Raw genomic sequence first — 26107 nt, 5'->3', positions numbered from 1 at the left:
TAGCAACAAAAATAAATACATGTCCATTAGGAATAACAGACATGTGTTACATGTAAGAAAATCAACGTGAAAAACAAGTCTAATTACCAGCGCCTATTAAAAAAAAAGTAGCCAGAATAACTGCAACTAAAACATAACAGCATTGTCTTTAATACGTTAATTATATTTTCGAATGGCACACACTAGGTTTAATTACGTAAAACAGAATTAAGCTATTCACATTTACATCGGGAACTATGATAGACACAAGAAAAAGTTTCACTGATTGACTTCATCATTTAAATTACTATTTGGTTTTTGAGTAATGTCAGTAACTGTCTGAACAGGATATGCGGTAATAGGCGAAGGTGAAATGGGCGGCAGCGGCTCAGATTTGAAAGACAACATTCTCATTTCTTTCCGCAGAGCCTCCATTTCCAATTCTTGAGTTCTTAACACATCGTTTAATACGTCACAGTCTTTTGAATATTTTGTTAACTTCGCCGCAGTTAATCCGCCCTGTAAGAGAGGCAAAAATACAGAAGATATGATTAGTTTTTACTTAACTTCAAGTGGTGTCCACTGGTGAGACAAAACATATGACCATCTGCTTAAGATCATGTTGTTCAACATTCGGAATGTAACACAGTACCGATACTGCATGGCACGGATCCGACAGTTGCTTGGTAGATTTCCGGATGCATGTGGTGCCAGAAGTCCAAGCATAGGGTACAATTACCGTACATTACAATCACAGGATTGTGGGTAGGAAGGTGGTACCAGATAGTGTCCCGGATGAGCCCCACTGGGTTCAGGTCAAGCGATTTTGGTGGCCAAGACATCAACGTGAGTCCTCTGTCAAGCTCCACAAAACACGGTAGCACCATTCTGGCCTTGTGACTCATACAATTATCCTGTTGGAAGAGGCCATCGCCGTTGGGAGAGACATCAAACATGAAGGGATGCTGCTGGTCCCTAACAAAGTTCAAATAGTTCAGTGAAGTCACGGTACTTTCCATTGCTACCATGGCCCACGTGAAACCCCAGCTTCATGTCCCCCATTACGTAATACTGCCCCACCAGCCTGCGTCTGTAGCACGTTGCAAGTATTGAGCAGTTGTTTATCTAGATGATGGCTTGACTGGACAAGATCAGCGACCTGGTGTAACAAGAAACGCGTTTCATCCAACCATCCATCACGTTTTGATTGATTTACGGCTCAATCTCTATGGTCTGATGCCCAGTGCAATAGTAGTTGACGATTTCGTTGGATCAACATGGGAACCCGTAGCGGTTCTCTGCTGTGCGGCCCAATGTTCAATAATCTGCACTGGACGGTGTGCCCCACAACATCTGCACCTCCACCAGCATTGTAATCTGTCATTAGGTCTGCCACAGATCACCACCTATCGTGCTTAACAGAGTAACCAAGTATCCAACCACCGTGGTGAGACATGGATGCCCAATGCCTTGCCGCAGTCTCGTAATTTCATCATCATTCAACCACTTTCCATAGACGCTCACGACAGAAGCATGCAAACAGCCGATCAGCTTGGCCATTCAGAGATGTTCATTCCCATGAGTGGGGCCATAAAAATCTCTGCTTTGTCAAAGTCACCAAATGGCGGCATTCAATCTCGTAGTGGGTAGTGGTAATATTGTTTTTGCTCATCCGTGTAAGTGTCATCATAGTGACTCACGAACCACTATTCACAAACTGAGACAAAGAACCTATTCCAAATAAATTCATCATAAATCTGCATATAATTTCCCTAAAATTAAACTGGAATTACCTTCAAGCACATTTTACATTTGCAAAACAATATATTCCCTGCGGAATTTTCTTAAAATTGTTATCCTGATAATGTACTGTAAAGTCCATAAATACTGAAAACTATGGGTTACTACGTATCTGCATTCCGGGCTTCTTGGTGTCAGTACTGGCATAACAGAACTGCCTCACCGTATATTTGATAAATTTTTCTCGCTAGACTGTGAATATGACAATGAGACTTTAACTGACCCCATCCCCAAACCCCATCGGTCAACTGGGTAGCGTATGAATTGCAGGCTGCCCTCCTATTGGCTGAGGCATTCAGTTTCCTTTTCCTTATTGGTATGCCTTATTAGCCAATGAGGACTACCCTTTCCTTTGTCGTTGATACACTGCATAACACAACTGAAGGACCACTTTTTCCAAACCTTGTAACTGTTCCTCACTCGATGGAAAAGTTTGAAATTTAGCTCAAAGGTGTCCAACTTTGCTCTGTAAGGGTGCAAAAGCGTGGCCTTGGGGTCGGCGCTGTTTCAGACAGCAAGGTGTCGGCACATGCGAAAAAAAAAGAGGAAAAAGTGGCCAGAGCTCAGAAGTTCGCGTGAGGTGTAACATGGATTACTAATGTCACAGTGGCACTAAATTTCACCACAGTTCTATCCAACGCAATCGTGGACCTGTTACGCGACGGAAACGTCATCGCACCCTCTCTTACCAATATTTCACTCCTTCTTTTGAGGCCCCTGCAATGGTCAGGACAGCGACGTCCAGTGCGGGAATTACGTGGTGTTCACACTTGTGGCCGAGGAAAACATTTCTGGCACTCCAATGTTCAGAATCGACACCAAAATACCTCAGCGGGTGGCATAAAGGATGTCAATGAGACCACGGTATTCCTTGGGGCGTTGATTCCCACATATTTATGTAAAACGACAGTTCGCAGTGTGATGAACAACACAATGACGTTCTTGACAATCTTTGACACTGCCGACACCCCGCTGTCGATTTAACCCTTCTCTAGAGACATCGTGGCCCCGCAACACTACTGAACCTGATCATACCCTTTGGAGAGCAGTGCGACCAAAATGTTTGCTCCGGTCTCCGGTGCGGAATCACAAGGGACCGTTCAGTACCATACGGCGACATTTAAGCACGATGCAAATCTGGAAACTGTGATTATACTTTTTCAGCCCTCCTGTTTTGAGCATTCCTGAGGCGTTATCATGGAGAGGTGCAACATAGACACCTACGTGACTAAAACAGTAAAGAGTCCTCCCATTTTGACTACACTCTCGTTGCCATCTGTTCACTTTTGTTGAGCCCTTTACAAATGTAGCAGTACAGAGAAAGCTTATGTAAAAAATCCTACGCTCCTGCAGGCAGGCATGCTGTTGCTCTTGGCAGCTGCTAGAAGACATGTGGTACTTGAAGAATGTGAAGGGGTTGCCCGTCACCAAGGGCCTAGGGCTCCATCACGGATTTTCTCTGTAGTGTACTGACCATATTTGGTCATAGATGCACGACGTTGGAAGTGAAGTGCAGCAGTGTCATCGCAAGTGTTACGCTTTACGATATATAACACAATCATTGTAATGCTGCAAGGCGAGCTAGCTTGGCAGGATGTGGAAATAGTTGACACAGCAATACCCAAGTGGCCGATGCCATAAGCCTTTCCACATCTGCGGCTGCTAAAATGTTTAGTACACTATTTTTGTGAAAATACAGTTTTCATTCTGCATGTATGAAAGTTTTAAAGTGTAGATATCTCCTTCCCGCTTGTTTTCAAACTTAGTTCAACTTGTTCCCGTGAGTGGCGCCGTCACAGGATGTCTTCAAGATGGCTGCTACACTTGACGTTCGTCAGAAGCAACGTACTGTCATAGAATTCCTGTGCTGTGAAAACGAGACAGTGGAAACGTCCACAAGAGGTTGAAAAAGGTGTATGGAGATGCTGCTGTCGATCGCACTACAGTTAGTCGGTGGGCACGCAGGTTATGTGATGAAAGCGGCCACGGCAATATTGAGGATTGTCCATGCAGTGGCAGGCCTCGTACTGCACACACTCCAGACAAAGTGCAGGGAGTTAACGAATTGGTGACTGCTGACAGACGCATCACAGTGAACGAATTGTCATGCTATGTTGGGATAGGGGAAGGAAGTGTTTGCAGAATACCTAAAGTGTTGGTGTTAAAAAAGGTCTATGCCAGGTGGGTTCCCAGGATGTTGACAGTGGCTCACAAAGAAACAAGAAAAACGGTAGGTAGCGAACTTTTGGAACAGTACGAGAATGGTGGAGATGAATTTCTTGGAAAAATTGTGACAGGTGATGAAACATGGCGCCATCATTTTTTACCAGAGACGAAGAGGCAATCAGTGGAGTGGCATCAGGAAAATTCACCCAAGGAAAAAAAATTCAAAACCACAGCTTCTGCTGGAAAGGTTATGGCTACGGCGTTTTTCGATTCCGAAGGACTCTTGCTTGTGGACATCGTGCCAAGTGGAACCACCATAAATTCTGATGTATATGTGACGACACTGAAGAAACTTCAAGCTAGACTGAGTTGTGTTCGACCACATCGGCAAAAGCAGGATGTTTTGATGTTGCACAACAATGCACGGCCACCATGGAAGCGATCACAAAACTCGGATGGACATCACTGAAACACCCGCCTTACAGTCCTGACCTGACTCCATGTGACTATCATCTCTTTGGGAAACTGACTCTCTTCGTGGAACAAGGTTTGAAGATGATGACTCCCTTGTGCACGCTGCCAAACAGTGGCTCCAACAGGTTGGTCCAGAATTTGCCCGTGCGGGTATACAGGCGCTGGTTCCAAGATGGCGTACGGCAGTTGAGAGGGATGGAAATTACGTGGAGAAATGAAAATATTGTTCCTAAAGGATGTCTTCCCCTGTGAACCATGGACCTTGCCGTTGGTGGGGAGGCTTGCGTGCCTCAGCGATACAGATAGCCGTACCGTAGGTGCAACCACAACGGAGGGGTATCTGTTGAAAGGACAGACAAACGCGTGGTGCCTGAAGAGGGGCAGCAGGCTTTTCAGGAGTTGCAGGGGCAACAGTCTAGATGATTGACTGATCTGGCCTTGTAACAATAACCAAAACGGCCTTGCTGTGCTGGTACTGCGAACGACTCAAAGCAAGGGAAGCTACAGCCGTAATTTTTCCCGATGGCATGCAGCTTTACTGTATGGTTAAATGATGATGGCGGCCTCTTGGGCAAAATATTCCGTCGGTAAAATAGTCCCCCATTCGGATCACCGGGTGGGGACTACTCAAGAGGACGTCCTCATCAGGAGAAAGAAAACTGGCGTTCTACGGATCGGAGCGTGGAATGTCAGATCCCTTAATCAGGTAGGTAGGTTACAAAATTTAAAAAGAGAAATGGATAGGTTAAAGTTAGATATAGTGGGAATTAGTGACGTTCGGTGGCAGGAGGAACAAGACTTTTGGTCAGGGAATACAGGATTATAAATACAGAATCAAATAGGGGTAATGCAGGAGTAGGTTTAATAATGAATAAAAAAAATAGGAGTGCGGGTAAGCTACTATTAACAGCATAGTGAACGCATTATTGTGGCCAAGATAGACACGAAGCCCGCGCCTACTACAGTAGTACAAGTTTATATGCCAACTAGCTCTGCAGATGACGAAGAAATTGAAGAAATGTATGATGAAATCAAAGAAATTATTCAGATAGTGAAGGGAGACGAAAATTTAATAGTCATGGGTGACTGGAATTCGGTAGTAGGAAAAGGAAGAGAAGGAAACATAGTAGGTGAATATGGACTGGCGCTAAGAAATGAAAGAGGAAGCCGCCTGGTAGAATTTTGCACAGAGCACAACTTAATCATAGCTAACACTTGGTTCAAGAATCATAAAAGAAGATTGTATACATGGAAGAAGCCTGGAGATACTGACAGGTTTCAGATAGATTATATAATGGTAAGACGGAGATTTAGGAACCAGGTTTTAAATTGTAGGACATTTCCAGGGGCAGATGTGGACTCTGACCACAATCTATTGGTTATGAACTGTAGACTAAAACTGTAGACTAAAACTGAACTGCAAAAATGTAGGAATTCAAGGAGATGGGACCTGGATAAACTGAAGGAACCAGAGGTTGTACAGAGTTTCAGGGAGAGCATAAGGGAACAATTGACAAGAATGGGGGAAAGAAATACAGTAGAAGAAGAATGGGTAGCTTTGAGGGATGAAATAGTGAAGGCAGCAGAGGATCAAGTAGGTAAAAAGACGAGGACTAGTAGAAATCCTTGGATAACAGAAGAAATACTGAATTTAATTGATGAAAGGAGAAAATATAAAAATGCAATAAATGAAGCAGGCAAAAAGGAATACAAACGTCTCAAAAATGAGATCGACAGGAATGTAGTCGAATTAAGTCGGGTGATGCTGAGGGAATTAGGTTAGGAAATGAGACACTTAAAGTAGTAAACGAGTTTTGCTATTTGGGGAGCAAAATAACTGATGATGGTCGAAGTAGAGAGGATATAAAATGTAGACTGGCAATGGCAAGGAAAGCATTTCTGAACAAGAGAAATTTGTTAACATCGAGTATAGGTTTAAGTGTCAGGAAGTCGTTTCTGAAAGTATTTGTATGGAGTGTAGCCATGTATGGATGTGAAACATGAACGATAAATAGTTTGGACAAGAAGAGAATAGAAGCTTTCGAAATGTGGTGCTACAGAAGAATGCTGAAGGTTAGATGGGTAGATCACATAACTAATGAGGAGTTACTGAATAGGATTGGGGAGAAGAGAAGTTTGTGGCACAACTTGACTAGAAGAAGGGATGGGTTGGTAGGACATGTTCTGAGGCATCAAGGGATCACCCATTTAGTATTGGAGGGCTGCGTGGAGGGTAAAAGTCGTAGAGGGAGAGCAAGAGATGAATACACTAAGCAGATTCAGAAGGATGTAGGTTGCAGTAGGTACGGGGAGATGAAGAAGCTTGCACAGGATAGAGTACCATGGAGAGCTGCATCAAACCAGTCTCAGGACTGAAGACCACAACAACAACAACAAAGGATGTATCTACACACTGTAAAACATGTGAAATAAAAGGTGGATTTTTTAAAATGTAGTATGCATTTCTTTTGAAATATATGCTGTAACCAAACAAGCGCAGCTCGAAAGCGTATAAATACCCATGTATATTAAAATCACATATGTTAATATCCCAGCTCTATCACCGTGTGACTGTGTCACTTGGTCGCCGTCTGAAAAGCTGGTGGTGGACCACTGTTAGCCTGTGTCAGGTCAGTCCGCCCTGAGACTGGACCAGGAGTGGCGCCACAACCCATTACGTCACCGGCTGCCGCCTCCTGGACAGTGCGGAGTCTGCGAGCCATGCCACAATGCACGCAGGCCACTGCCCGTCCAACACTGCACTCTGCCTGCAATGCAGGGTAGCAACACATAGGAGGCTACAGAATGCTGCTACGAAGCTGCCACTTCCTGTACTGGGCTGTACTACCGTAATTAAGCATTTGGAATTAGAGGATGTTTAATTGATGCTGCATGGCGTCCCAGCCCATCTCTACCTCTCGCCGCACTTCGTAGCCGCGTGGTCTTAAGCGCCTTGTCACGGTTCGCGCAGCTCCCCCGTGAGAGGTTCGAGTCCTCCCTCGGGCGTGGGTGTGTGTGTTGTCCTTAGCGTAGGTTAGTTTAAGTTAGATTAAGTAGTGTGTAAGCTTAGGGACCGAAGACTAAGCAGTCTGGTCCCATAAGCTTTTACAACAAATCTCCAAAATTTTACTCTAACTCTCAACAACATCTCTAAACAGGTACCTTTTTAAAGTGCTCAACAAACGCGGGTGGGTGGCACTGTGGGTGTTGCCAACTGTGGGATCTTAGAGGGATCCTTTGCCGTTTTATTCGCGCATGTGACCCTTCTGTAATAGCGCTATAGGGGTGCAATGATTTTTAAATCGGGTTGCTGACTCGCTAGGTCCATAGTGAAGGTTGAATCGTCCCTCTGGTGTCAGTAGTGTCAAACGTTGTCAAGAATGTCGTTCTGTTGCTCACCGCATTGCGAACTGTCGTTTCCGACCGCGAAATGTGCCGGAATCAACGGTTTAAAGGAAGGGGTAATTCCTTTGACGCCCTTTCTGCCACCCCCCCCCCCCCCGAGACATTTCGTGCGCATTCTGAGCGGCGGTCTGTCAGAAATGTGTGAGAACCAACCACCCCCCTCCCTCCAAGGGGAGGGGGTTTTACTGACGCCATTTATACCACCCATTGATGCCTTTTCGTGTGTCAGAAATGTCTTTCCCGGTCACTCATAAGAAAACCACGTGATTTCAATGCTGAGCCTCACTGTTCTGACCTCCATTATGGAGGCTTCAAAAGAAGGGGGGATTCTTTTGGTAAGATGGGGCCCGACGGCTTCCCATCATGTGACACGTCCACGGTAGCGCTGGGCGGAACTGTGGGGAAATTTGATGACAATGTGAGATCATTAACCCACCATACATCTCACATGAACTTCTGAGCTGTGACCTTTTTTCGCATGCATCGATACCTTGCTGCTTGAAGCGTCTCCGAGCCTGGGGGTGACGCCGCAGGGCGCCACGGTTTCGCACCATTATAGAGGAAGACTGAAGGCATCTTTGAGCCAAATTTCAAACTCCTACATCACACCGGGAAACAATTATTGGATTTGCAGAAGTGGTCCTGTAATTGTGTTGTGCAGTGTATTTATTACCCTTCTTGTCTAGCTTAAGATAACTTATGTTTTCCTTTTTTTTTTTTTAAATATCTTTTCCTTAGTGCTATAACTTATTATCCTTATCGCTGTTATTACCCAATAAGCACAATTTATGAGACAAGTTGGCAACCCATGATGGTAGAACTGTGACGTCATATCGAACATGGGTACCTCCATGAAATGTGGTATGAACCTGCCCCTATAACGTTACAGTGGCCATAGCCCAGCGTAAAAACGGCGATAAATTAAAAAAAATTTAAGTTAGATAGCTTCCATGCTGCATAGTCTATTCATTTAGAAACGGTTCTGTGTCTCTCTATACATGTTTGTGGCGGTATTATGTTAAAAACATGCTACTGGCACACATACAGGATATCACCAGTGCTGTGCTATGTGTAAAATACATGAAATTCAAAATAATGTAAGACAATTTTGCTTTTGAAACAATTACTGATATGTTATAACTTTTTAACGTTGCTCGACATGAAAGAGATACTTCATATTTACATAAAAATGTAGCCACGGCAAAGGAACTTGTGCTTTTTTTTTTTTTTTAACCATGGCAGAAAGTCACCAAATAACATTCACAAGACACGTGAATATAACACTATCTAGACAAGATGCCTATCAGATATCTGGTCTGAAGGTCACAGAATGTAAACAGTCGTTGAAAAACGCATAGCAGACATGTATTCAATTATAAAGACTAGACAAGTTGCCCTTCAGAGACTTGGAGGTCATAGAATCTAGGCAGTCATCACCGGTTGCTAGGTGTACCCCCACCCCCCACCCCTTAAGGTCCATTCTCCAATTGGATGGCAAACTGGTAGGCTGTTCTCGAATGGGCTAGTCTCCTATTGATCAGGAACACAGAAGACTGTCTTTCTATTGGCCATATGCATGGTATTTACTCCTGCCCACCAGGCAGATGGGTACAATCATCCTCCCACCCATCCCCTCACCCCCTCCTTGATTGTACGAGGTTTGGAGCTTTAATAGTGGCAGCTATATTCTTACAACTTACAGAAAATAGATACATATTTCAAAGTTTTACTGTCTTTCAAAATAGTGACAAGTATTGTATATAACTCGCTGGCAGCGATGTGAAGGTCGTAGGATACCGTTAGCAGTAACAGTTGTGTTGATAGACCGAGTGGAGCAGTCTATTGCCCAATGAATCTCAATAACAGTTCCGAAATAAATGCCATGAAGTGCTTCCTTCAATTTAGGAATCAAGTTGAAGTCGCAAGGACTTAAGTTGGGTAGTGTGGCGACTGGTGCAGTATTTCCCAGCCCCACTGATCGAACATATTGCTCTCAACCTGTGCCATACCTGCCCGAGCATTGTTTGAAGTGTCGTCCTCCTGAATGTATGTCTAAGTGTAGTGACTGCGACGTGTATAGTGTAGCATCAGGTATGTGTTATATGATGACAGAAGGGAAAGAGTAAAACCCAGTCCCAGAATACTGACTAATTCACTCGAATAGCAGCAAGAAGGCCACCGAGATCAATGTCCCCATCCGACAGCGCCACAGGCTTCACTCCATGAGACACTGAGAAGGGGTTAGGAATTTAATCCAGGACACTGGCATAAAGTTAGTAAGTCAGGACCTTTACGCCAAGACGTTTCCTTCCCTTGCTGGCAAAACACTTGGAGAGAAAATTTCTGCCACTGACAGGATTCGAACCAACTACATTCAGAATCGCAGTGGCGTGCCTTAGCAACCTCAGCTACAAAGGTGGATACAATGCCAAGAAATGCTTCTTTATGTATAAAAGCTATTGCCATAAGTTGGAGAGTTTTCAGATCACTGCAAATCACTGGTAGCAGGGCTGGTTGGACACAATTTTTCCACACACGCGACACATGATTTGGCAGCATCCCCTTTCCAGCCCCCCCCCCCCCCCTTTCATTCAGACATTAGTCGCATTCCCTTGGACATGTATTTATTTTACTCGTGTGATGAATACAACAATCCTCCTCCGTCGCTGAACGGTGGTGTTCACGCTTTTCACATGGTATATCTAGGTTCGATTACTGGTGATAATTGCCGTCAGATAAAAGTGTTTGCACCAAACTGTGAGCCACCCCATATTTATTAATTATTTATCTATAAACATTAGAATAAAATGTTGTATTTCTTACATATACATGATGAACCAGAATTAACACTTAAAATGACACATATGAAAGTATACGACAACAAAATAAAAAACATTCCACTAAACATTGGTCCGCAAACGAGCTATATTCGAGATAACTGCAAATGTATCTTACGTGTCGCCACTGACCTCAGTGCAACATGTTCAGTACAAAATGTTAGTTTAAATGCATTTGAAATGAAAACTTTTCAATTAAGCTCCCATCGAAGTGGGGTCAAACGTCACCCATAGCCTACCCTACTTTGCACAATGTTGAAGAATGTGGTAGATGCACAATGCACCAAAGGACATTTTTTCTGCCGATACGAGACATCTAAAGTATCAATGTGGTCCAAGATGGACAGGTAGAGCAGAGTACCTTGGCCTCCGAAGTCACCTGGCATCAGCCCTCATGGTTTTTTTTTTTTTCGCCTGGGGTCATTTCTATAGTGCAGCCTACAGCACTGTCGTTGGTACAGTTGGAGAACTGGAGCAGCAAACTGGACAGTCTTGTCAAAATTTACGAGATGATCCAGGGGTGTGTCAAAGAATTCGTAACTCACTGCAGGGCCGAGGATGGCGTTGACTCCAAATGGCAAGACTACATATGAAGCATCCTCCATTAACAGGTACTGGCACGGATACTAGATAACCTGTTGTGTTGTAACTACGTTTTAGAGCGAAAACAAAATTGTTTACGGCAGTATGAAATTTTATTAGTGACTGTCGATTTAATTCAGAGTGATGTAATAATTATGAATGTCCTGAGGGATATTTTTAAGAGTAAGTTTTTAAGTGAAAAATGATTATTTGCGCCGCGATCGCCAGTTGAACTAACCACAGCAGACAACTAAGTAAGTTACGAAGTAAGTTTCGTATGTTTCTTAAAAACAACGAGACGAAACGAAGAGGGATAAATGCATGCCGCGCGGGATTAGCCGAGCGGTCTAGGGCGCTGCAGTCATGGACTGTGCGGCTGATCCCGGCAGAGGTTCGAGTCCTCCCTCGGGCATGGGTGTGTGTGTTTGTCCTTAGGATAATTTAGGTTAAATATTGTGTAAGCTTAGGGACTGATGACCTTAGCAGTTAAGTCCCATAAGATTTCGCACACATTTGAACATTTTTGATAAATGCATGTACATGTGTAGAATCGTTTTCAGTTGAAAATGCTCCCGTCTGCTCAGTACATTTTACTTATTCGTATTATGAAAGGGATTTGAAAAGTGAGTGCTGAATATTCCTTCGAAACTCAAGTTCAAAACTGATTCAGTTCCAATTTCAAATCTACCATCCTCTGGTGTTGATTCAGGGCGTAGTACTGAGCCTAATAGTGACATAAATATATGGGCACAAAAACGAAGCCATTGCAAAGATGCAGATGATATTTTGCAGGTAAACATACACTGAAGCACCAAAGAAGCTGGCATAGGCATGCGTATTCAAATCCAGAGATACGTAAACAGGCAGAATACGGCGCTGCGGTCGGCAACGCCTATGTAAGTGTCTGGCGCACTTGTTAGATCGGTTACTGCTGCTACAATGATAGGTCAGCAAAATTTAAGTGAGTTTGAACGTGGTTATAGTCGGTGCACGAGCGATGAACACAGCATCTCAGAGGTAGCAATGAAGTGCGGATTTTCCCGTACGATCATTTCACGAGTGTACTATGAATATCTGAAATCCGGTAAAACATCAGATCTCAGACATCGCTGCGGCCGGAAAAACATCCTGCAGAACGGGACCAACGACGACTGAGAACTGTTCAACGTGACAAAGCGCAACCCTTCCCCAAATTGCAGCAGATTTCAATGCTGAGCCAATAAGAAGTGTCAACGTGCAAACCATTCAACGAAACATCATCGATACGGACTTTCGAAACCGAAGGTCCACTCGTGTACCCTTCATGACAGCACGAAACAAAGTTTTACGCTTCACCTGGGCCCGTCATCACCCACATTATCTGCTGATTACTGGAAACATGTTGCCTGGTCGGAAGATTCTCGTTTCAAATTGTGTCGAGCGAATGGTCGTTTAATGGTATGGAGACAACCTCATGAATGAATGGACACTGCACGTCAGTAGGGGCTTCTCAAGTTGGTGGAAGCTCTGTAATAGTGCGGGGCGTGTGCAGATGAGTGATATGGGACTCCTGATACGTACGCATACTGTCTGATCACCTGCATCCATTCACGTCCGTTGTGCATTCCGAAAGACTTGGGCAGTTTCAGCAGGACAATGCGATACTCCACACGTCTAGCATTGCTACAGAGTGGCTCCAGGAACACTTCTCTGAGTTTAAACACTTTCACTGGCCACCAAACTCCCCAGACATGAACATGGGATGCCTTATAATATGCTGTTCAGAAGAGATCTCCATCCATTAAGGATTTATCGACAGCCTTGCAGGATTCATCGTGTCAATTCCCCCCAGCACTACCAGACATTAGTCGAGACCATGCCGCGTCGCGTTCCGGCACTTCTGCGTGGTCACGGGAGCCCTAGACGATGTTAGACAGGTGTACCAGTCAGTATCTTTGGTTCTTCAGTGTATTATCAACTAATGGAAAAGTTACTACTAGACAAAACATTAGCCGCGAAAATAAACACTGTTCTAAATGCGACGATGCATGCTTACACTAACCATTAGAAATTATGGAAACAGAAATAAGACTTTAGGTAAAAGAATGCAGATTTACAGGATCGTTTCTCTGTTGAAGTAGCGATGAGTTACACGAAATTGAAACTTGTTCAAAAAGTGATTCAGAGCTCTTTTTCTAACTATCAGCAACAAGTAGTTATGAAAGGACGATGTACTAATTCGTCATCTGAAGATACTGCAACGGTTGCGACGTTGCGTTGTCTATCTTTTCTCAGAGACATACCGAAACATCCTCTTCCTAGCGAAGTCACTATTAACAAGAAGACTCAGGGAATTTATCGTTCTGCCACATTTTATTGATTTAAGCCTTAGTGTTTTGAAAACTGAAAGTTATTAACAAAATTTGAAAAATACATAGTTCGGACGCTACATTACCATTTAACCAACCATATAAAAATAGTATGACTTACATAAAGCTTAACAATAATAATACACTAAAATCTGCAAAATCTCGATTAAATTCCTACCTTCTTATGAGTTGTGTGCGCTGTGTGCCTATAAGCTCTAAGGCAGTATGGCGAGGCGCAAGGATCCACGGTGACGTCACAGCTCATAGTCCGCTGGTGCGTTATACCTAACGCGTATTCTACACTCATGCTCATACATTAAGGATAATGCTGATACATAGTGCAACAACGCTCTGATGACCATGCGGTGCATTTGACCTGCAGTCGTCGCACGGTGGCGCCGGCAGCTGTCCACATACGCAGAGGTGTGTTGGTGCATGTCAGAGTACGGTGCAGCGAGTAAGTATGCAGACGTTTTCAGACGTGCTAATGGTGCCTGTGTGTTGAAAATGGCTCAAAGAATACATATTGATGACGTTATGAGGGGTAGAATGCTAGGGCGACTGGAGGCTGGTCAAACACAGCAGGTCATAGGATGGGCCCTCCGTGTGCCACAAAGTGTGACCTCAAGATTATGGCAACGATTTCAGCAGACAGGAAACGTGTCCAGGCGCTACAGTACGGGACGTCCACAATGTACAACTCCACAAGAAGACCGATATCTCACCATCAGTGCCCGCTGACGGCCACGGAGTACTGAAGGTAACCTTTCTCGGGACCTTACTGTAGTCACTGGAACAGTTGTCTCCAGACACACAAGTCTACAGACGACTGAACAGACATGGTTTATTCGCCCGGAGACCTTCAAGGTGCATTCCAATGACCCCTGGTCACAGGAGAGCCCATAAAGCCTGGTGTCAAGAACACAGTACATGGTCATTGGAACAGTGGTCCAAGGTTATGTTGACGGACGAGTCCCAGTATAGTCTGAACAGTGATTCTCGCCGGGTTTTCATATGGCGTGAACCAGGAACCAGATAACAACCCCTTAATGTCCTTGAAAGGGACCTGTTTTGAGGTCGTGGTCTGATGGTGTGGGGTGGAACTATTATTGGTGCACATACACCCCTGCATGTCTTTGACAAAGGAACTGTAACACGTCGGGTGTATTGGGACGTCATCTTGCATCAGAATGTCCACCTTTTCAGGGGTGCAGTGGGTCCCACTTTCCTCCTGATGGATGATAATGCAAAGCCCCACCGAGCTGCCATTGTGGAGGAGTACCTTGAAACAGAAGACATCAGGCGAATGGAGTGGCCTGCCTGTTCTCCAGACCTAAACCCCATCAGGCACATCTGCGATGCTCTCAGTTGACGTATCGCTGCACGTCTTCAAACCCCTATGACGCTTCAGGAGCTCCGACAGGCACTGGTGCAAGAATGGGAGGCTATACCCCAGCAGCTGCTCGACCACTTGATGCAGAGTATGCCAACCCATTGTGCGGCCTGTGTACGTGTGCATGGTGATCATATCCCATATTGATGTCGGGGTACATGCGCAGGAAACAGTGGTGTCTGTAGCACAGGTGTTTCGGAACGGTTTTCTCAACTTATCACCAATACTGTGGACTTACATATCTGTGTCGTGTGTGTTCCCTATGTGCCTATGCTATTAGCGCCAGTTTTGTGTAGTTCCACGTTGTGTGGCACTACATTCTGCAATTATCCTTAATTTATGAGCATGAGTGTAGTATCCGTGGGTACTGGTGTGCAGTAAACTGTAACATGTGACTTGGTGAAGTGATATTGTATTCCTTGTGAACGTAGGCCATGGGTGAAATTTATTCCAAATTAGATGACAGCTTAATCGAAAGATTTACATTACAAGTACATTTATATAAACTAGGACGATCTTTGATACTGAAGTCAGTGAGGGCTCGTGACCACTCACTGACTGTTATCTCGCAAATGGTTCGTTTGGGGATCCATGTTTACTGGAATTTCTATGCTTCTGTTATCATATACTTTCAACGGTGTCAGTTTTCGTAACAAATTATGCAAATTTTGCACAAAGCTGCTTGAGTCGCTTGGGCCTTAAACAGTCGCCTACCTGCAGTATAAATGCTTTCGTTGATTATGGCAGTAGACCGTTCCAAAAGTTTCAGTTGTTTCATGCCTACACTAACTGATAATTCACCAATGCAGATAAGCGTTTCAATAGTTGCACTTTATTTTCTATTCACTGCAACGAGAATTTCTACTTCGTTTCTCTCTCCACTTGCAAGGGCATTTTTGACCCGGGGTGTTCAAAAAGTCTCTCCGCAGTGCCGTATGATTGTTAGCTGCGCGTGCCGTCTGCCGCAGTGAATATACCGAAATGAAACTCAGTGAAACACACGTTATTAATTTATTGAATATTCATTTTTACTTACAAATTTTCACATTAAACGTTGAAAGTGTCTCCCCCTGTTGCTGAATACACAATTGACATTTCTTCTGTAACAGAAGCAGTGAAAGTGGATATTGCAGTTTTCAATTCATCGATGGATTTTGGACGGTTTTTATAGACAGTTGCTTTCGCTGCACCCCAGAAGAAAAGGTCATGTGTTGTTATTTCAGGGGATCGTGGTGGCCAAAGTCCCTGTGAAATTACGCGATCACCAAAAACATCAGCAAGCAGTGGCATTGAAACGCGAGCTGTGTGAGCAGTTGCACGATCATGTTGAAAATAACCGTTCAGTATTTTACTTAACAGAACTTCTCCTATTAATGGGTAAAGAATATCACTTCAGTATCGTTGTGCGTTTATTATTTCGTTGAAAAATATGGGACCCACAATCCGACGTCAAAAAATTGCAATCCAAACTCTTGTTTTCACAGAATGAAGTGGTTCCTCATGAATACACAATGGATTTGCAGTATTCCACACTGGAGAACTTTTCGAGTTCATTTACCCGGATAAATGAAACCACGCCTCACAGCGAAAAACGTTTCATTAAGAATATCCCTTCCATTTTGTTGAACGAAATTTTTGCCCCATTGACAATAATGCAGTCTCTTACCCTGATCAATAGTTTAGGCACGAAGGGAATAGAAGCTTTCGAAATGTGGTGCTACAGAAGAATGCTGAATATTAGATGGGTAGATCACATAACTAATGAGGAGGTGTTGAAGAGGATTGGGGAGAAGAGAAGTTTGTGGCATAACTTGACTAGAAGAAGGGATCGGTTGGTAGGACATGTTCTGAGGCGTCAAGGGATCACCAATTTAGTATTGGAGGGCAGCGTGGAGGGTAAAAATCGTAGAGGGAGACCAAGAGATGAATACACCAAGCAGATTCAGAAGGATGTAGGTTGCAGTAGGTACTGGGAGATGAAGAAGCTTGCACTGGATAGAGTAGCATGGAGAGCTGCATCAAACTAGTCTCAGGACTGAAGACCACAACAACAACAACACCCTGATCAATATTTTTCAGTTCTTGCACTATGGGAAAAGTTCTAATTTTTTCCTTAAAGCTATGTGGGCCGTTCCGACACTAACATCGATTTCCCGGGCGAGTTTTCTTACTTACTGTTCGGACGCATGGACATTTTATCGGAAATATCGAGAAGTTTATCCTCACACAAAACTCTAGGATGACCACTTCTCGGTGCATCGGTCACTGAACCCGTACTTCGAAATTTGTTAATCAAATCTCGCACAGTATCGCGATGTGGGAGCGTTGTCTCCGGGAAACCTGGATTAAGTGTTTGACAAACTGAAACTATGTATTTACCGCCAGCTTTGAACACTTGTTCGACTAAAAACACACGTTTTTCAATCGTTAGCATTTTAACAGTGACAAAAACGAAACAAACGAACAGAGGAACTAAACTTAGACGTTCACGTCAACACGTAACGTCACACACTACTAACACTGGCTGAGATAAACGAAATAGTGGAATGTTGGGAGAGTCCACTTGAAGGGAAGTAACCCTGTCAGTCGAACAATTATACGGACGCGCGGCTAACAATCATACGGCACTGCAGAGAGACTTTCTGAACACCTCTCACATCTGTATTCCGCATGCCACATTACGATATGCGGCGGTGCATACTTTGTACGCACCATTATTCTCTCTATTTCCTGTCCTACATGCAATTGATGCACGGGTAGAATAGTTGTCACTAACCAAAATTTCTCTAATTTTACTGTCATAGTCATTTCGTAAGATGCTTATATGGCAGAAAGTAATATGTTGCCCGACTCTTTACGCAACGTATTTTCTCGGAATTTCTACAGTAAATCGCGCTGTGATGCACAACGCCTCTCTTGTAGCGTCTGTCATGGAGCTTTCCAATCATCCCTGAATCGCTTGTGCACCAACAGAACGATCCTGTGGCGAAACTCGGTGCCCTTTGTTGGACCCTGTCTATCTCTTCTAATCATCCGACTTGGTAACACCTCATTAGGTGTCGTCGCTAACGCATGCCTGTGTGGTGGCGCTGATGTTCAAAAATGGTTCAAATGGCTCTGAGACTATGGGACTTAACATCTATGGTCATCAGTCCCCTAGAACTTAGAACTACTTGAACCTAACTAACCTAAGGACATCACACAACACCCAGTCATGGCACTGATGTGGAGAAAAAAATGTTCAAATGTGTGTGAAATCTTATGGGACTTAACTGCTAAGGTCATCAGTCCCTAAGCTTACACATTACTTAACCGAAATTGTCCTAAGGACAAACACACAAACCCATGCCCGAGGGAGGATTCGAACCTCCGCCGGGACCAGCCGCACAGTCCACGACTGCAGCGCCCCAGACCGCTCGGCTAATCCCGAGCGGCTGACGTGGAGAAAAGCTGGTTCAAATCCTACTGGTGCAACACTCTCACCACCAGTATTTGGCTGGCAAAGGAGAGAGATGGTGTCGTAAAGTTCCAGATCTTTGTGCCAATCTCCTGGATTAAGCTCCAAAGCTCTCTGCAGTGTCTCATGAAGTCAGGGATTGTGACACTGTTGATGGCGATCTGACCATCAGCAGACCCTACGCTTTCGGAGCATTAGGCTGCGTGCCAACATAGGATGTCATACTCTTGTTTCTCTCATCATTCATATAACACAAACATTGCACTACACTATACATACATCCACTACTCTCACCTACAATCTAAAAATACACATACCACACAAAAATCTTGTATCAGCAACGAGAAAGAACGTATCATAACCGCGGACGAAGAACATCCTTTCCGACAGGTGGGTGAAACCGCCCTGTGGGATATCCCAGCCAACAGTGCCACAGTACATTTAGCACCTACATTATTTGTACATCATAACCGGTAAGGATTCCAGACCGGTGAGTAATACTCAAGAATCGCTCGAACAAGTGTTTCGTAAGCCACCTTTTAGTGGATGAATTAATTTGCTCAATATCCATCCTATGAATCTCGTTCTAGCATCTGCTTTTCCTACAATTTGTTTCAAGTAGTCATTCCACTTTAGGCTACAAGTGGTACTCCTTGTTATTTTCTATAGTTACTGCTTCTAGTGATTTGTCACCAATAGTGTAACTGTACAGAAGTGGATTTCTTTTTTTGTACATGCGCAGTATGTTTTATTTATTTACGCCTACGGTCAACTGCCAGAGCCTGCATCATTCATCAGTCCTCTGCAGGCCTTCCTACATTTCATCACAATCTTCTAACATTGCTATCTTCGTACAGACAATCACATCATCTGCAAACAACCTCACATATCTTCCGACGTAATCCACTAGATCATTAGATACAGGAGGGTTGGTAATATTGAGGGATATGACAGGAACACTCATTTGAAGCAAAAAACTTCCTATGGGCATATATTCTGTTCCTAATAGTTTCCGAGATATAACATATTTTTTCAGATTTGTTTTTGGGCTAGCAGCGCGCACGTGTGTCTTACCTACCCAGACTCTTTGACGTTTTATTCTAGTCCAACCAACCTCGATTTTTCAAACTTTTTTCTCGGTATGTCTTTCTGCCATAGGAATAGGAGTGGACAGTGAGGGTTAAGTGGTGGCCCTGCCTCAAGCGCTGATCTATCTCGGAAACTGTTCGGAATAGGGAATATGTCCATACGAAGTTTTTTGCTTCAAATGAGTGTTCTTGTCATATCCACGAATACTGATCATTCCTCCTAGGACAACCTGCGTACTGTAATCAGTAAAGGTCCTCTCACACTTCCTTAGGGTACTCCTGAAATTATTTTTCGATCTGTCGATTTTGTTCCATTAAGAACAAAATGTAGGAAGTCTTGAACACAGTCACAAACCTGGTCCAATACTCGGTAACCTCGTATTTGGTTCACTAAACGACAGAACAAGCAGATGCCCATCTGAAGTCAAGGGACACGGCGTCAACCTTGGCGTTGATTTCTATGCCGCTCTGGAGAGGAGGAGGAGGGAAAAGCGATTGCAAATAATCTGTGATTAAAAAGAGGACAAAGTCTGCTTATGCAAAATCACATTTGTTTAAGTGACGGTCAACTGATGTCCCTGCCTCAAGTGCTGATCCTGTAGATGTCATTTGCATCGGTACCATCTGCGAACAGCCCACGGAGCTTCCGATGTTAACCATCAAATCATTTCTGCAAACAGTAAGGCTGCCACGATCCTTTTTTTGGAACACATCTGATAAGTTAGGCTTATTTCACAACTTGCTACTTCTCACTGTTCGCTAGTTGGCTAGTAAATATTCACTCTAGTTACATAACTGATCTGATATTCTGCAAGTTTACATTTTGAACATTAGGCGACACCACGACATAAATCTAGATGCCGCTATCTCGAGACCAGAGAGAGTTCTTTGCAGAATACAGGCTGACTACTATAGAGAAGATTTTTCAGTTTCCAAAAAGATCATTATATTCGGAGCACAAAATTATTTCACAAATCTGCAATAGATCGTCTTCTGTCTAGGCCTACAGCTACGCGAGTATGTTGGACGACTCTTCTTGAGAATGACTGAATTTTTCAAAACATATATTTCTTTCAAATTACATCAAGGTATGAGGTTAGTGTCTTTTATCTCAACATATGAATTTTCACAAGTAAATTACTACTGCTATTACGATTTCAAATATATTTAAATTAAAACAATCATAGTTCTGAGTGCATATACACCTACCTGCTTCGTCTTTTGTTTATTTAAGAGTTTCCATAGTTTAGTTTTCTCTGCTTCCAACACGATCAGTAGATTTTTCTTTTCAGTATTCTGTTGAATAATTCGAGACAGAGCTTCCAGTCTCTCTTGCACTTCAGTCTGCAACAGTATTATAAATAATAATTAAGGATATGTCCAAGAGAACTAAATAAATATTGTAGATGAAGAAAATGATTGCGATATTTAAAGACGACAAACCTGCATTTTAAAAACTTTTCTGTCGTACTCTTGCCTTAATTTGTTCACAGAGGATCGCATCTCCGAAATATGCTTCTTAAGAATTGCTTCCGCTAAATGCTTTAAGTTCAGTTTCCGCCCAAATTTCTGTAGCATTGCTTCCCCTATCTCGATTTTTAGCGATTCAGCATCAAGCGCCATTTGCCGGCAGTCAGACGACATTCGCTTGTGATGTTCCTTATCCTTCCTGCAAAAAGAAAATAAACATTCACTCCTCCCTCCAAAAGGCACATTTTTCTCCTCCTCTCCGTCCGAACAGGCCTCGGAAGGACCATTGCACCGACCGACCGCCATGTCATCCTCAGCTGGTAGGCGTCACTGGATGCGGATATGGAGGGGCATGTGGTCAGCACACCGCTCTCCCAGCAGTTGTCAGGTAACATGACTGAAGCCGCTACTTCTCATTCAAATAGCTCCTCAGATGGCCTCACAAGGACTGAGCGCACCTCGTTTGCCAACAGCCCTCGCCAGACGCGGACGGTCATCCATCCAAGGCCGACAGCGCTCAACTTCGGTGATCTGACGGGAGCCGATGTTACCACTGTGGCAAGGTCGTTAGCTAAAAGGCAGATTTTACTTAGAGGAAAGAAAGAACACTAGAAACAGATATCATAAAGTGTTCATAAATAATTCTTGCACCAGCAGAAGATCGGCTAATGTGTGCGGACTCAGATTCAAGGGGATCAGGGAAGGAAAGGATGAAACTAAAATAAAACGTTACTGTGAAATAAAATTAAAAAAACAGTAATAAAAAAGGCAGCCTACTCACAGCGCACATCTTTGTATATCTGTGCAAATAGAAGTCTGCTGCTGGGCAACATTCAGTACCATGTTTCTTCAGCTTGTGCATTGCAGTACGCTTAGATACCTTTTGGCATGCTGTCAGAAGGTGGTTGAGACATTGCTACTCGAGCCTGCCCCACTTTTGAGGTCATCTAGTGTGCTAGGAGAGTTCCTGTGACAAAGCACTGCAACATGTTCCAAGCATGCTCCATTGTACATGGTACTAAAATATACTCTCTTTCAAATTCTAAAGGTGGCAGGGGTAAAATACAGGGAGCGAAAGGCTATTTACAATTTGTACAGAAACCAGATGGCAGTTATAAGAGTCGAGGGGCATGAAAGGGAAGCAGTGGTTGGGAAGGGAGTGAGACAGGGTTGCAGCATCTCCCCAGTGTTATTCAATCTGTATATTGAGCAAGCAGTAAAGGACACAAAAGAAAAGTTTGGAGTAGGTATTAAAATCCATGGAGAAGAAATAAAAACTTGGAGGTTCACCGATGACATTGTAATTCTGTCAGAGACAGCAAAGGACCTAGAAGAGCAGTTGAACGGAATGGACAGTGTCTTGAAAGGAGGGTATAAGATGAACATCAACAAAAGCAAAACGAGGATAATGGAATGTAGTCGAATTAAGTCGGGTGATGGTGAGGGAATTAGATTAGGAAACGAGACACTTAAAGTAGTAAAGGAGTTTTGCTATTTGGGGAGCAAAATAACTGATGATGTTCAAAGTAGAGAGGATATAAAATGTAGACTGGCAATGGCAAGGAAAGCGTTTCTGAAGAAGAGAAATTTATTAACATCGAGTGTAGATTTAAGTGTCAGGAAGTCGTTTCTGAAAGTATTTGTATGGAGTGTAGCCCTGTATGGAAGTGAAACATGGACAATAAATAGTTTGGACAGGAAGCGAATAGAAGCTTTCGAAATGTGGTGCTACAGAAGAATGCTGAAGATTAGATGGGTAGATCACATAACTAATGAGGAGGTATTGAACAGAATTGGGAAGAAGAGGAGTTTGTGGCACAACTTGACCAGAAGAAGGGAACGGTTGGTAGGACATGTTCTGAGGCATCAAGGGATCACAAATTTAGCATTGGATGGCAGTGTGGATGGTCAGAAGGATGTAGGTTGCAGTAGGCACTGGGAGATGAAGAAACATGCACAGGATAGGGTAGCATGGAGAGCTGCATTAAACCAGTCTCAGGACTGAAGACGGCAACAACAACAACTAAAATATGACTGCCACTCTTCCCTGACCAACCTGGAGAAATCCATCAGTACATGGCTGCCTTCAAGCTCCTCTAAGATATTCATCAGGCTTCAGGCAAATCCTGTACTCGACTGTGAAAAGAAACCAATGCACACATCCGGATTCCATTCCAGACTTTCCATTCCCCACCTTACTCAAGCACCACAGTACAGGTTGACAGAGAGGGAGGGAAGAGTGCAAATTGATCAAGTGCAAATGGTTCTGTAATGTCTGGGCATCCAGTCACCTCCAGAAAGCAGCATACATTCTTCTCGAGGTACCTATGAACTAAAATTTGCAGTTAGCAGTTATCAGCTCGTGTTAATGATGGCGAGATATGCTTATGTGGCATACCTTCAGTGTTTTGGGGCCTGTGATAGCAGCTGAAAATTCGAATGACGATGCTGTGCCATACACTAATTCAGTGGGTAGCTATCCATCCTGGCAACCCTTCTTGCTGCGAAGTGGTGATGTGTTCACAGTATATGGTTGAAATACTGGGTGACTGAACAGTGAACAGAGACCGCATTGTCTCATTCATGATTGGTAATGCAGCATGTTCTACTCAATTCGACTGACTTTTACCGTCTCTACACAGGTGGAATTTGCTGTGGTCAAAATATTGTTCAGAAAGTGGCTTCCAATAATAAAAACATCGACTACGAAAGTACGAGGGTATGTTGAAAAGCTATGTCTCTGATTTAGTTGTGTGAGAACTCTTAAAGCTTTTTAAATAAAACGAAGTTTACTAACATTCTACGTCTTTGTTCTTCACGTCTGCATATTTATTTCTCTACACAGTCACCCTGGCGATGAACACATTTCTCTCAACGAGACCAGTTTGTTGATACTGGGGTCTTTTAGCTGCTTACCTGGTGGGCTACAATCAAGGAAGATGAGTATTCGCGGGCCACACGTAATATACTTAACATTAACAGCAACCGCTGAGTAATAAAAAAGTTGGAACAGTAGGAATATACGCTGACCGAAAAAAGATCACAACACCAAAAAGGAATTGTACGACGCAAAAGACAGTTGGTAGGTGTGTTTGTACATCTGAAAGAGGATTTATATTTAGATTTCAAGCTAGTCGCATAAAAGTGGTGCTAGTAGCTCCAATATGAGGATGCACATCAAGTTTGCCTTAAATACAGACTGTAACGGTCATGAGCATAATTAGCTCTGAGATTGGACCTGGCTGATGTCAAGAACTTAAGAATGCCTTTAAGGTGACAGAAATGCCATTATCAACTTCTCACTGACTTTGACCAAAGTCATGTAGTGGAGCTACAAGAAGCTGTATTTTCCTTCAGCGATATCGTGGAAAGACTTGGCAGCAATGTAGCCACTGTACATGGCTGCTGAGAGCGTTGGTCACGAGCATGTATGGTCACAAGATGGCCATGCTCAGGACAACCACGGCACTACCGAGACGGAAGATCATCATGTTTGGCATGTGGCTCTGCCATATCATATTGCATCTCCAGCAGCAATTTGAGCAGCAGTTGGCACCACAGTGACATAACAAAATTTTACAAATTGGTTACTTCAAAAACAGCTCCAAGCCAGACACCCTGCAGTATGCAGTCCAATGACCACAAAAAACCGCCATAAGCGACTTCAGTGGCGCGTGAGCTCACTGGAGGGCAGTGTGGAGGTCTGTTGTGTTTTCTATTTATTTTATTTATTTATTTTATTATCCATCTTTAGGCATTAAAAATGCAATTGATGTCGTCATTCATGTACATATACAGTTTACATAACTAACAGAAATGGTGTAATATATTGTAGATCATTATTGCCTAATAAGATACAAGACTTTGTCCTTGATGCTGCACAAGGTATTTGCATTATATTTACATGTATAAGTTTAATCTAAGTGAAACTATATTAGTACCAGTACTTAAGATCATCTTTAGTGCACATTATAAACTCTTCTATTGTATAAAAAGCTTTTTCTCTAAGCCATTTCTTTGTGACACTTTTAAACTCATTCAGTGACACATTATGTGCCTCTATTGGCAACATGTTAAATAGTTTTACTCCCATTTACCTGTAACTATCTTGAGTTTTCTTTAGTCTAGCAATTGGAATGTCAATTTGCTGTTTTATATGTGTGTCATGGTGATGGATAAATTGTCGTAGTTTGTGACTATGTTGGTTTTCTTTTGTGTGTATCAGACAACTTAGTATAAAGAGGACTGCAACTGTTAGTATTTTTAGATTTTTGAAATATGGTCTACAAGACTCGTTATTTCTGACTCTGTGGATGCATCTGACTGCCTTCTTTTGCCAAATGAAAACTTGTTTTGCTCCGGTGAGTTTCCCCACAACAAAGTGGCATATGTTAAATTGGTGTGGAAAAAGGCATAGTATGCTTTGAGTAATAACTTACCACTAACACATGACCTTAGTTTACCTAACAAATGTGTCACACATGCTAACTTAGTGCAAATGTAATCGGTATGACTCTTCCATGTTAATTTTGAGTCAAGATGGATCCCAAGTAGTTTAGCTGAGACACAATCAATCTTATCACTCTTAACACACAAGCTAAAGAGAATATTTACAGTTTTATCATGATTTATATGCAAGTCATTGAGTCGGAACCACTTGACGGCTGCTCTGAGATGAGCCTCACTTTCCTCGTTTAATTTTCCTAAATCTTTCCCTGCTGTAACAAAAGTTGTATCATCTGCATAGAGTGTGGATTTACATAACATGGTGCTGGGCAAGTCATTTACATATATTATAAAAAGTAAAGGTCCAAACACAGAGCCTTGTGGTACACCCTGCATGATATCCAAGACATTTGACCTCATATTGTTAAAATGCACAATTTGTTTTCTGTCACTCAGATAGGATCTGATCAGAGATCGTTCTGAGCCTCTAATACCATAGCAGTGCAGTTTTTCTAGTTGTATCCTGTGACTGACAGAGTCAAATGCCTTGCTGAGGTCCACAAGAGTGGCATTAACTGATAATCCTGATTCAAATGATGGCAATATATATGAAACAACATCTTCAACTGCTTTTGCCGTTGACAGGCCGGACCTGAAGCCAT

At 43.1% G+C, this 26107-nt stretch overlaps 1 protein-coding gene across 1 annotated transcript in view; it reads right to left on the bottom strand.

Annotated features, from left to right (window-relative positions):
- Positions 1-258: 258 nt before the first annotated feature.
- Positions 259-26107, bottom strand: part of LOC126092749 (cilia- and flagella-associated protein 44) — a 668515-nt gene continuing 642666 nt past the window's right edge. The window contains exons 25-27 of the mRNA XM_049908475.1: positions 20973-21198; positions 20739-20873; positions 259-498 (exon numbers count right to left, since the gene is read on the bottom strand). Coding sequence (XP_049764432.1) covers positions 259-498; positions 20739-20873; positions 20973-21198 — 601 coding nt within the window. The remainder of the gene's footprint in view (positions 499-20738; positions 20874-20972; positions 21199-26107) is intronic.

This window comes from Schistocerca cancellata, chromosome 7 (genome assembly GCF_023864275.1).
Source record: "Schistocerca cancellata isolate TAMUIC-IGC-003103 chromosome 7, iqSchCanc2.1, whole genome shotgun sequence".
NCBI lineage: Eukaryota > Metazoa > Arthropoda > Insecta > Orthoptera > Acrididae > Schistocerca > Schistocerca cancellata.
The sequence above is the reverse complement of the archived record's forward strand: the minus strand, read 5'-3'. Positions and strand labels throughout refer to the sequence as shown.